We start from the raw sequence: 13,394 nt of genomic DNA on the forward strand, positions 1-13,394 counted from the left end.
AGAGAAATAAAAAATGAAAGTTAAAGGAGAAATAAAAAGATAGGAGAAATTTAGGAGAAATTTAGAGAGAAATTGAAAAAAAAAAAAAAAAGTAATGAAGAAGATGACAAATGTTAACAAATAAGGTATCTTAAATAGGAGGCCGACCCATTGATGCTCCCATTTTTATCAATTCCATTATAGGATTCAAAATCAATTTTGTACCAAGACTAGAGATGTCTATGTAGCGGGTAGGAACGGGGAAGGGTAGTTTTCCCTGTCTCCATTCCGACCACCTATTTCATCATTTTTATAGCTCAAAAAGTCAAGAAAACGCTTGAATAATTGGTTTATATGGATCCTTTCTCGTTGTGACCATACATAAAAATAACATTGCCATAAATTAACAAGGTAATATTTCCACTTATTCATCAGAAGTGACGTATCTTTTGACTACCACCTCCTTCCCGTATTTCGATTGAAATACCCATAAATGGTATAAAATTATTTATTTTTTTTATTTTTATTTTTGAGAGAATTCCTCCCACATAGTTTTTTACCGTTTATTATTCGTTAAGAAAATAATTAATTTAAAGTTTCATTTTTTTCAATATAATCTTTATTATATAACAAATCAATATATTTCATAAACATATATATATTACCAATATAATTTCTAAAAATTCAAATTTTAATATTACAACATAATTTTTAATAATTAAAAAAAATCTACTAAATATTACATTTAGAGTATTACCATTAATTAATTTTTTTTTAATATAGTCAAAAAGCATGCGTGTGTATATGTGTATGCGTTGAAAATATATTTATATTAAGTAGTGGGGAATTAGGCAGGGAAGGAGATAGGGACGGAGAATATAATCTTATCTCTGACCCCATTTATCTAAAAGGAAAAAATTGTTTCCTACTCCTTCATTTTTTTTTCAATAGTGGATTTATCGTCCAGATAAAGAAGTTTAGCAAGTGATTTAATGGTATTAAGTAGTGATGAAAGATATTAAAAAAATGGTATTTTTTCAAATATGTATAAATATTGATTAGAATTCCTAATATTGATAAAAATTCTTGAAAAGTCGAGAATTAATAGTATTATCAAACAACTAACACGTTAGGAAAATTATATATCAGGAAAAGTGCATCTTCATTCATTGTCTGTTCTTGAAGACATATTATTTTGAGTTCGTAAGATTTAAAACAAATAAATCAAGTTACAAGTAATTTGGACTTCTGAGACAACAAAAAGCGGGTTAAAAAACGAGGGATGAAACTAAAGTAGAATGGGCTCAATGATAGTAAAGCTTGAAGGTTGGACCCAAAACACAACTCGAAAAATACTCGGGACAGAGATTGAAGTCAAATTGAACGTTCGGCCCAAATCATCACTTGGGCGTGATTCAGGCAGGGTGGCCTTTCCCCTTTATGGAAGCATGTGTAACGCATGTCTCGAGCCCAACGTTGCATTAATTGACCTAGTTCATATCGTCAAAAAACCGTGGATTAACCCTCTTATAAATACGTCATTATAACTTCATTGAAAGTAAATAAACTCTCAACGGAAGTCAACTCACTTTATTCGATAATCTTCCTTACTAAATAAATAGATTCACCCGTCACGTTTTAACTATGATTGTTTGAAATAAAAGTATGAATCGACAAGTAATCACATCTCGAATATTTCAATAGAAGACAAGTTCTAGAGCAAAGTCTTTACCACTTTAAGAACTAGTGGAAGACTTGAGTATTCAAAGTCAAATGGACAATACTTTGACTATGAGATAGAAGTCCATGCACGACATTTACCATTGTTTCTATTGTACATTTTTTCCTTTCGAGTCTCTTCGACTTTGACTTTATTTCCAAGATTATATTCAAACGAGAGATCTTAAAGATATAGAAGCATAATCGAATTTTTTTTAAAAAAATTAGTAATTACTATCTATATCAAAAAAGTGCACATTCATTTTCGGTTGTTCGGTCATACAAACTCTGAACTTATACGTACTTCACTTGGAATAATCTTATGATAGGTGATTTTTGTTTAGGAAACCCGTGAGTAAGAATAAAACATGACTCGGGTTGATCGGTAAGAATTATTTTTACTCTAAGAAACAGTTCAACAGAAGTAGCGTGACTAGGCCATGTCGCAAGCGTATAGAAGAATACAAGGACTAACATCGAATCTACGATGAAGGAAGACTTACATTCGGCTCCTAAATTCAAAGTTTTGTACTTGATTTCAATTAATCTTATATATGGTGCATTCCTAAAAAATTTCGTACAAAACAGGTGAGTGATTACAAAACATGCGGAAAGAATTTGCATTGATCTATGAGAATAATCTTCGCTCTCACGAAATATTCGAGACAAATAAGGTAACATAACGATATATAGGAGATTCTCGAGAATGTGAAACGAACTTTTTCTTGTATTTAAATGAGGAAAAAAAATTATATATAGTAATCTATTGTTAATGATTTATAGTCACTCCCGAGCAATATAATAATCATAATCATAATCATATTCATATTGATGGTTACCGATGATGAATATTTTTATTAAATACCAAGCTTACAACATTGGGATCTAGTATAATATTTAATATACCAATGTGAATAATCAAATTAAAAATAGTAGGTGTTTGAAGTTTTAGTATAACGGTCAAAGCCCACTGCTGGTAGATATTGTCGTTTTTGAATTTTCCCTTCAAAGTTTTTAAAACGCGTATGCTAAGGAGAGGTTTCCACGTCCTTATAAAGGGTGTTTCTTTCTTCTCCCCAACCGATGTGGGATCTCAGGACCAAATCCGTCGACTGGAACTACAGAATCCAATCACATCGAATCGTAATTTCGAGTTCAAGTATCGTATTAGAACGCTTAGTCAGTCGTAACTTACCAAGCTAGAGAATGAAGGATTTGGCAATAAGATAATTAGAACGGTAATGATGAGACGAGAAATTGAAAAGGTGGGAGAAGTTGAAAGAGAAATTGAAGAGAAAATGGGAGAAGAAGATGACAAAGAGTATGATAGAAGGTATCTGCATGGGGGAGGGCAGTTCGATGCTCCTTTCATTTTTTTCATTTTATTTTTTATTTTTTGTTACAAACAAAAACAAAAATTCAAAACCATATCTGTTCATTTCAAGCATCAAAGGCTTAAAACTTCCCTTTTAAAGCCATAAATTATGAGTAGGACTTTAAATGTGCCTCTTCCTCTATGGTGCGTTGCATTTGCCATACTTTCCAAACCCCTTTAAAGCTCTCTATTGCTCTCCCTTGCTCCTCACACTCATCCAAGCCTCCCAAGTCTCTCTCTCTCTCTCTCTCTCTCTCGAGATCTCTGCAGCTAAGTAAGTTCCTTCTCCTCCTCCGTCCCCGTCCCCGTCCCCGTCTCCGTCCCCGTCTCCGTCTTCCCTTAAATTCTTTTGGGTTTTCTCGATTTGGTTGTTTTCTTTCAAAATCATTCTCGATTGTGTCTTTCAATTCTCCATCTTCTTCGATTTTTCTGTATGAATTCTCAAACTTCTAGCAATTTTTTTGATAATGTTATATAACGATTTAGTTTTTGTAATTTCGAGTTTATGGGTTATGTTTTTCGGAAGCTCGGTAATATAAACATTACGTTGTGAAAATGTCTTTCTATTGGTTTTTTTTTCTTAAAAATTTTCTGGTTCACCCCCTACTTATTAGTTTTGGTTTGGTTTGGTTTTGTTTTGGATAAAGATTATATGTATGTATATACATATACATATGTATATATATATATATAACAAGGATTTATATATAAAACGAGGATTTTCAACTTTTTTTGTTGTCTGTTTTGTTGTTATATATATGTATATATATTATATATATATTTATTTATTTATTGTTCGGATAAGTACGATGGAATTTAAGTTTGCATGTTGTTTGATTGGTTGAGTTACAATTACAGAAAGACATTAAATGAATTTTGATTTGTTGTAGTGAGGAATGTCGAGTGTTAATAGACAACATACTACTAAACCAAACCGAACCAAATCGGGTCGGTGTGTTGCGTTCGATTATTATTATTATTATTATTATTAACTCGACTCGATTTGGTTTAATATTACCGCTTAAACAATTAAAAAAAAAAATTTCGTTTGATAATAATTTGAATTTTTAAATTTATGTTTGTTATTTTTTATTTATTAAAGTTGGGTCAAATTTTAAAAACAAAAACATGTTTATAGAAATTAGTGTTTTTGTTAATTTTTGGATCATCAAGTCAAATTTTTTAAAATAAAATTATAAATTTCAAAATTAACAATAAATTTAAATTAATTTGATCAATTCAATCTACAAAATTTTTATTTATTTGAATCAAATCCAACGGGTTTGGACATTGAAATTGATTTTTTTTTTCTTTTTTNTTTAAAGAATAATCTTATTGATGACGTGGGAAAAAACATTGTCTCACTCACCTAACAATAATTATTTTTGACCAATTCAACATTAAATTAATAAAAAGTTCATTTAAAAAAATATGACATAGTTTATCAAATTATAAAAGTTTAATAATTAAAAAAAAAAATTAGACAAGATATTTATTTTAATTTTTTCTATCAAAGTCTTGCAAGTTAGATCAATTTAGAAGGCAAACTAAAGTTTGTTTTCTTGTTCAATTGTAATTTGAGTGGAAGACTTGGACGTTTAAAGTCAAATAAACTTTTCAAGTCTACCATTTCTTCGTTCTTTCGTTCTTCGTTCTTCGTTCTTCGTTCTTCGTTCTTCGTTCTTGTATCAAAAATCAGATTTTTCACTTTAACTTCATCTTTAAATCTCCATTAGATCGACCCCTTTTAAGAACAAATAAATGCTCGAACATTCATATTGATAGATGAATAAGATGGTGAGCAATTAAGTTATTTTGGAAGTTGATTTATAGTGTTGTTGTTGACCTATGACTTAATTTCTCTATGTCTTGGTGGCAACTTATAAGTCTTTGTTTTTGATGCATTGCATGCATAGATAGCTTCCCTTGAATTTGCCTGTTCGTGTTCGTGTTCGTGTTGGTTCATCAGCTATGGCAGTGGCTCAGCTTCTCATCAATCCAACTCAAACTTTCTCCCCATTCTTGGAATCTGCAAGGCCAAGGCTTTTTAAACCAAAACAGGTTATTATTCAAAATCTCCTCTTTTTCTCTTTGCTTTTGCTTCAACTATTAACCATTGTTTGTTCTCAATACAGTTTCGTTTGAGAGCTTTGAGTAATAAACCCAATGATGAAGAGATGCATCTGGTAGGAAAACAAACAGATGGATGGACCGTCGACTACTCCGGCGAAAAACCGGCGACGCCCTTGTTGGACACTGTCAATTATCCTATTCATATGAAGAATCTGTCAACAGAGGTAATACTCTTGGTGGTTGTTGAGCTGTTAGATTCCACATCGGTTGGGGAGGAGAACGAAACACCCTTTATAAGGGTGTGGAAACCTCTATCTAGCAAACGCGTTTTAAAAACCTTGAGGGAAAGCCCAAAAGGAAAAGTCTAAAGAGGACAATATCTGCTACTGGTCGGCTTGAACTGTGAGATCCCACATTGGTTGGAGAGGTGAACGAAACATTCTTTACAAGGGTGTGGAAACCTCTCCTTAACGGGCGTGTTTTAAAAACCTTGAGGAAATCCGAAAGGAAAAGTCCAAAGAGGACAATATTTGCTAGCGGTGTGCTTGGGTCGTTACATGAGCTCTCTCAAATTTCGTTCATCTTTCTCATTGTTGTTTGAGTTCTTTTATTCAGGATCTTGAGCAGCTAGCAGCAGAGCTTAGATCAGAAATTGTGTTCTCTGTATCCAAATCTGGAGGTCATTTAAGTTCAAGTTTAGGCGTCGTCGAGCTAACCGTGGCGCTGCATCATGTGTTCAACACTCCAGAAGACAAGATCATATGGGATGTTGGGCATCAGGTGCATAATAATCAGCAAAAAAAAAAAGTTGTTAGGCTTCTTTGTTTTGAGGATTAGAGTTGATTTTGGTGGTGTTTCTTGCAGGCATATCCACACAAAATTCTCACTGGAAGAAGGTCAAGAATGCATACTATAAGGCAAACTTCAGGGCTTGCTGGGTTTCCCAAAAGGGATGAGAGTGTTCATGATGCTTTTGGTGCTGGACATAGCTCTACAAGCATATCAGCTGGTCTTGGCATGGCCGTTGGCAGAGACCTTTTGGGAAAGAAGAACAATGTCATTTCTGTGATTGGAGATGGAGCCATGACAGCAGGCCAAGCATACGAGGCAATGAACAACGCAGGCTATCTTGATGCCAACATGATCATTGTCCTTAACGACAATAAGCAAGTCTCCTTGCCTACTGCTACACTTGATGGACCAGCTACTCCTGTTGGTGCACTGAGTGGTGCCTTAACCAAGCTGCAAGCAAGCACACAATTTAGAAAGCTTCGTGAAGCTGCAAAGGTACACAACTCTCCATGATGATATGATATTGTCCACTGTGAGTATAAGCTCTCGTGGTTTTGCTTTGAGCTTCTCCAAAAGGTCTCATTCCAAGAGGCTCGACTCCTTCATTGGAGTCCTCGAACAAAGTACACCCTTTGTTCGACACGTGAGTCACTTTTGACTACACCTTCAAGGCTCACAACTTCTTTGCTCGATAAGTGAGGATTCTATTCACATGGCTAAATTAAGGGCATGACTCTGATACCATGTTAGGAATCACAAACCTCCACAATTGTATGATATTGTTCACTTTGAGCATAAGCTCAAATGGCTTTACTTTTGGGCTTTCCCGAAATATCTCATACCAATGGAGATGTATTCCTTATATAAACCCATGATCATTCCCTAAATTAGCCAACGTGGGACGACTCCCTCTCAACAATTATTGACAATTCCTTGCGAGCACTTCATGAAATTTAGACTCTTGCGAGCACTTTAAAATACCTCACTTTAAGTACCTCGATATTAGTGTAAGTGACTTTCATACCTTTCTTTGAAGACCATCACAAGACAAATTGGTGGGCAAGCCCATGAAGTTGCAGCAAAAGTCGACGAATATGCACGAGGTATGATCAGTGGTTCGGGATCGACATTTTTCGAGGAGCTAGGCTTGTACTATATTGGTCCTGTGGATGGACACAATGTGGGAGATTTGGTGACCATTTTTGATAAGGTGAAATCAATGCCAGCACCCGGACCTGTATTGATCCACATCGTTACAGAAAAAGGGAAGGGCTATGCACCAGCAGAAGCAGCGGCTGATAAAATGCATGGTTAGGCTCTGTTCTAAGTCACAACATCGTGTTTAGTTTCATGCATTCTTTCAAATACTTACTTCTTTACAACTCTTCCAAACATTTAGGAGTTGTCCCGTTTGATCCCAAAACTGGCAAGCAATTCAAGACAAAATCTCCTACACTTTCATACACTCAATACTTTGCTGAGTCTCTGATACAAGAAGCTGAAGTCGACGACAAAATCGTCGCCATCCATGCTGCCATGGGTGGTGGAACTGGTCTTAACTACTTCCAGAAGAAGTTTCCAGATCGTTGCTTCGACGTCGGGATCGCCGAGCAACATGCTGTTACATTTGCAGCTGGTTTAGCTACAGAGGGCCTGAAGCCATTTTGTGCTATTTACTCATCCTTCCTTCAAAGAGGCTTTGATCAGGTAACAACAAAAGGTTATTTTCAAGTTGTAGACAGTGTTGTATTGTCCTAACTACTAACTATATGACATGGTCATGAAGGTGGTGCACGACGTAGACCTTCAGAAACTACCTGTCCGTTTCGCAATGGATCGAGCTGGTTTGGTCGGTGCCGATGGGCCGACACATTGTGGAGCATTTGATATAACATACATGGCTTGTTTACCAAACATGGTTGTCATGGCTCCATCTGATGAAGCTGAACTAATGCACATGGTTGCAACGGCAGCAGCAATCGACGATAGACCAAGTTGTTTTCGATTTCCAAGAGGCAACGGGATTGGCGTCGATCTTCCTCCAAACTACAAAGGAACTCCAATAGAGGTTAGCATGAGATTACAATATAGTATCTCAAACTAAAATCTAACACATTCTTTGTTTCATTGATTAGATTGGTAAGGGGAGAATACTGATGGAAGGCACTAAAGTTGCTATCTTGGGGTATGGCTCAATAGTTCAACAGTGTGTTGGAGCTGCTGAATTGCTTAAAACAAGGGGCATTGTCCCAACAATAGCGGATGCCAGATTTTGCAAGCCTCTAGATACTCAACTCCTCAAGCAATTGGCTAAGGAACATGAAATTCTTATTGTGGTGGAGGAAGGCTCCATTGGAGGCTTTGGCTCTCATGTATCCCATTTCCTTAGCTTAACCGGACTTTTAGATGATCATCATCTCAAGGTAAATCAAAATCATTTTGTTTTGTTTTGTTTCGTTTCGTTCTATTAATACCAACTTAATTATGGTGCAGTTGAGAAGTATGGTTCTTCCCGATCGATACATCGACCATGGATCGCCACGAGACCAGATGGAAGAAGCGGGATTGTCGGCTGGACACATAGCTGGAACAGTGTTAACTCTTTTGGGAAGATCAAAAGAAGCTCTTTTAGTGCAAGTTTCTACCAGCAGGAAGCCAATCTCTTAGTAGGAAGCTATATGATATGTATCAGACTCATCAACGATAATGTAATCCTATGATCCTACCTAAGTGAATATCCAACACAGTTTTAAATCAAACCAAGGATTGCTATAAGGACATACCGCTGCAATGTTCATAATAATAAGTTTTGAAATGCTAAGAACAATCCTATCCGTTTATGTTTCTACGCCCCAAAACCCTACAAAATAAAATAAAAAATAAGAAACAAAAATATCATATTTGAGAAAATAAAAATGGTCATAAAACCACATTTAAGCCAAAAGAGATAGTGATCTCGTCTGTTTGTTAAGGTATATATTAAATCTCTCTTCTTTTATCTTAATTTCATTTTTAAGAAATGACAACCGTATTTTAGATCTTGTGAATTGTTGCAATTATTTAGATTGTCTTCATATAATAAAAAAATAAACAAATAAATGGATTAAATTAAAAACGAAGAATATAAAGGTTAACAAAATCAATTAATGTAAATACAGAAACAAGCTAACACATAAAAAGAAAAAAAAAATGAAATACAGAATCCATAATACTAACATAACAGAAGAAAAGAAACCGAAGAAAAGAAAAAAAAAACAATAGAAATAGTAGGAGACGGAGGGAAGATACACTCTAAGAGAGTGACAGGGAAGATTGGTAATATAAAAAGACGGTAAGAGACGGACAGGGAAGAGTGTGAGTATAATTAAAAGCAAGAAAAAAAAAAGAGAAATACAACAAGAGAGGTGTTGGGATATGGAGTATGGTGAGGGAAGATTGGTAATATAAAAAGACGGTAAGAGATAGAGAGGGAAGATTGTTAATATAATTAAAAGCAAGAAAAAACAAAAAAGGAGAAACACTGCCAGAGAGGTGTTGGGATATGGAACCTGATGCATATTTGGTAAAAGTCCGGTAGAAATATATTTGGAAAATATTATTTACTAAAATCTGTGGAGATATATTTGGAGGATATTTGGTAAAGATGTGAGAGTGGATATAAATATATTTGGTAGATTATACGTTAAAGTTTAAATAAGCTATATTTAGTAAATTGAAACCATGTATATAACTTATTAGACGATGCTCTCAACAGGTAATTTTCTTCGTTCTCTCGTTCTTGAGCTATCCTAACAATTGGTTTAGCCAATATTCCTCTTTGTATTTTCTCTCTCTGGTGCTTTATGTTCATCTTGATCGAGTGTGTGCGTTGTTGAGCGATCTTAACAATTGGTATCAGAGCTAACAACTGTTATCAATCCTAACGGAAGGAAGATTATGAATATAATTAAAAGCAATAAAAAAAATAGTGAGAAACAGGAGGAATTGTGAGAGACAGGGGAAGATTGTGAATATAATTAAAAGGAAACCCAATAAAAATATTAAATGTATTAAGGAGGAGAAAATTATAAAATGTATTAAACAGAGTAAAAATGTTAAAAGATATTAAACACAGGAAGAGAAAATTATAAAAAAAAATTATAAAATGTGGGTATTAAATGATTTGTATAAAAATAATACTATATAACAAACATATATAAATATTTGAATACTTAACTCATGCAAAGTGGGTATTAAATGATTTATATGAAGTACAACACATGGACCCATCTAAATTAGAGAAACAATTTTGTAGAAGTTCGAACTTAAAACTGATTTTATGAGCTCACATAGGTTGACTTGTTTTCAATGGACAGAATCGGACTTTTATTAAGGACAAATTGATGACACCAACCTAACTAACCAAGTAAGTGGCCTTACAATCGGCATGGTTATATTTGATGTTGACACGTGTCTTATGGTTCTGCACGTGTCATATATATTGATATGTGTAAATTGTTTGTGAATCGATATGCTTATGATATGTTATGTATATGTTGCGATATGTGAATTGTATGATAATACTTATGATACGATGTGTTCAATGATATGTTTAAGATAAGATACAAGAAGGATGCATTAAACGTAATGTAACGATATAAGTAAGATATGTTCATGAAATGTTAAGGTTAGGTTACGTATCGAAGTGCTATGGATATGAGACATTGATAAAAATAATATAGTCACAATCGATTGATAAAAGAATACTATTAGGTTATGAGTAGAAGGGATAAAGTTGTGATAGATTGATAGAACGATAGCGTTAGGATATGTTCATGCAATGATATGATAGTGATATGTATAAGAACATTAAGGCTATGATAAGTTAGGGAACAATATGATCACGAAGTGTTCATGATATGATATGATTATGACACGAGATGTGAATGACGAATATATATATGTTGTGATATGATATGAAATATGTTATGGTATGAGATATGTGATAAATTGACATGTTTATGATATGATACATTGTGATGCGATATGTTGTAGTATGAGATGTGTATGAGAAGATGTTACATTAAAAACATGAAACATTATGTTATGTCTCTTAAATTGTATGTACACAGTATGATATGAATGACATGAAATCACGATAAATGACATGAAATATAACCCTGCTAGAATTATGTATGATATGAGAACTGAAAAATGAGAAACGATATGATATGAATGATGAACGATATGTGAACTGATATGAAAAACGATATGATATGTACAGAATGCTAGCAGGTTGTATTAAATGATAATGAAAACGAAAAAATGTTGAGACCTCATGCATTATGTGTGCTCATGCATTGGGGGATACCCCTATTCCATCACGAGGGTACGGACGCGTTCATTCGTTAGGCAAGCGAAGTATCGCTATGTTTTACATAATGCTGCCGTGACGGTTACTAATTCTAATGGGTGTCCGGAAAAAATTGAGCTACTAGAGAAGGCTCGCCCGACAGGAAAAGGGGTCCAACGGTGTGCGAACTGTCTGGTGGGTCTATACTCGCACATATGGGCTGTGTGTAGAGTATATGGTGCATATCCAAGCTTCCCATTAGAATAGTGCCATTGGAAAAATAGACTGATATGATAGGTCACGTCATTGTATTCGCATGTTGTTGGATTTAACCCTCAATAGTGGGGTCACTTACTGAGTATTTCTTAAAATACTCAAGCCACGTGGTACCTCTATTTCAGGTTAAGACAAGGCATTCTTGTACAACTGACGACAACATTGCAACTCGATATCATGACACATGCATAGGGTAGTCATATTATTTCTCTTAGACTTAGGCTAGAATAGGATGTTTTTTATTTAAACATTTATTTATTTTGTTTAGTCTTTTGTTGTGTCGTTTTCGAAACATGTAAGTCTATGGCCGTGTTTTAAGCTGAAGGTTATGCTTTATGAAAGTTTAAATCAAGTATTTCTGCATTCAGTGTTTATGATATGTATCCAGTATCAACCTTAAATTAAGTAGAAAATTTTGGGTCGTTACACCAGAAGACATACACCACTGATATATAATTTTCAAGGTGTCAACTTGATGGTGTTAATATAACACATGCGGAAGCAATTTGGATCTTAGGCACTCTTAGAATATCAATTATAATAAATAACTAGCATGCTCATAAGTATTAAAACTCAAGGTGTTTGAGTACTAACATTTTGTAGTTCAAATTCCTCTTTTTCTTACGAACCGGTTTCGAACCACCACTAGTGTCTTCTCCACTATTCTCCGGCTTTAGATATCACCCACACTCAAAATTTCACTAACTCAAACATTTTTTTTAGAGTGAAGTCAACATTTAGACTTTCTTCCTCTTAATTCAACAATAATTAATTTCAAATTAAAGTAATATTAAATGATTAATTAAACTATTTAATATTAATTCAAATGTCAATCTCAATCCATTCCGACACATATTTAATTAAAATATTTAAATCTTATTTAAATATCTTCGATTCACTCTTTTTGTTTAATTCGTAAATAAACAAAAATGCGGTTAAATATATCGTATATATGTAGCGCATATTCTATAATTTGAATTCGAACACTTCGAACTCACTCTTCACGTTGTTCTATAGTTTAGTCCGATATGAGCTAGTAGAGGGACCTAATGGACCTATGGATCGTGGGCTCCAACGATCCAAGATTAACCGGTTAAACTCATTAACTTTGTTAACCAACATTCATTAATTATTAGGACACTTCACTATAGCCTAGTAGTTGCACTCCCCTCACTATAGATATATTTCGGTCCATTTGATATAACCATGATTAGTAAGTCGATCCTTCACAGGTTGTTCATAACTAGAGTTGGGTCAATTAACCGTTATACCCCTGAAGTTACTTCTTGTTTCTTATGTCCAACTGATTCTCTAATGAACAATTGGTTTGCGGTCAAACCAGTAAACTGAATCCCTCTCAGGCCAATGAGAGGGTGGGGCTCATTGTTCAAGACCTGGAGCTAGTACTTAAGGGAACTACCTCTCTTCTATCCCTAAAAGTGGGTAGGAGTGAATTCCATCTTGCACCCCACGTCCCCAGCCATTCACCTAGTCTTACCCTTGAAATGGGAGGCNTCTAAGGATAATTCCGAATAAACAGAAGTTCATGGTTAGCTCACGATTAAGATCGAGTTACCTAGGTCATCGAATGAAAAGAAATTCAATCTCAACAGTAAACGGTATTATAAAGTGAGAGTGATTTTCTTCATGGTCCNTCAACAGTAAACGACATTATAAAGTGAGAGTGGTTTTCTTCATGGTCCGATCTTATGCAATACTCATTGCATAGGACGCCCCCACTCACATGTCTCCGCATGAACAATTTAGTGATCACATTGTTTATGTCATATAACAAAGTGGGCCGTATCCATAGTGTCCCCACGATAAGGTACTCAGCCTTATCCCTGT

General features: G+C 34.6%; 1 protein-coding gene across 1 annotated transcript; it reads left to right on the top strand.

The window, feature by feature from the left end:
• Positions 1-5,015: 5,015 nt before the first annotated feature.
• LOC111810733 (probable 1-deoxy-D-xylulose-5-phosphate synthase 2, chloroplastic) lies at positions 5,016-8,753 on the top strand (the record flags this gene model as incomplete). The annotated part of the gene is given in 9 exon segments (XM_023697499.1): positions 5,016-5,134; positions 5,209-5,370; positions 5,762-5,926; positions 6,011-6,433; positions 6,975-7,248; positions 7,338-7,645; positions 7,725-8,006; positions 8,074-8,361; positions 8,432-8,753. Coding segments are annotated over 9 exon segments (2,166 nt in total). The 3' UTR covers positions 8,606-8,753.
• Positions 8,754-13,394: the final 4,641 nt, after the last annotated feature.

This window comes from Cucurbita pepo, chromosome LG14 (assembly GCF_002806865.2).
Source record: "Cucurbita pepo subsp. pepo cultivar mu-cu-16 chromosome LG14, ASM280686v2, whole genome shotgun sequence".
Classification (NCBI taxonomy): domain Eukaryota; kingdom Viridiplantae; phylum Streptophyta; class Magnoliopsida; order Cucurbitales; family Cucurbitaceae; genus Cucurbita; species Cucurbita pepo.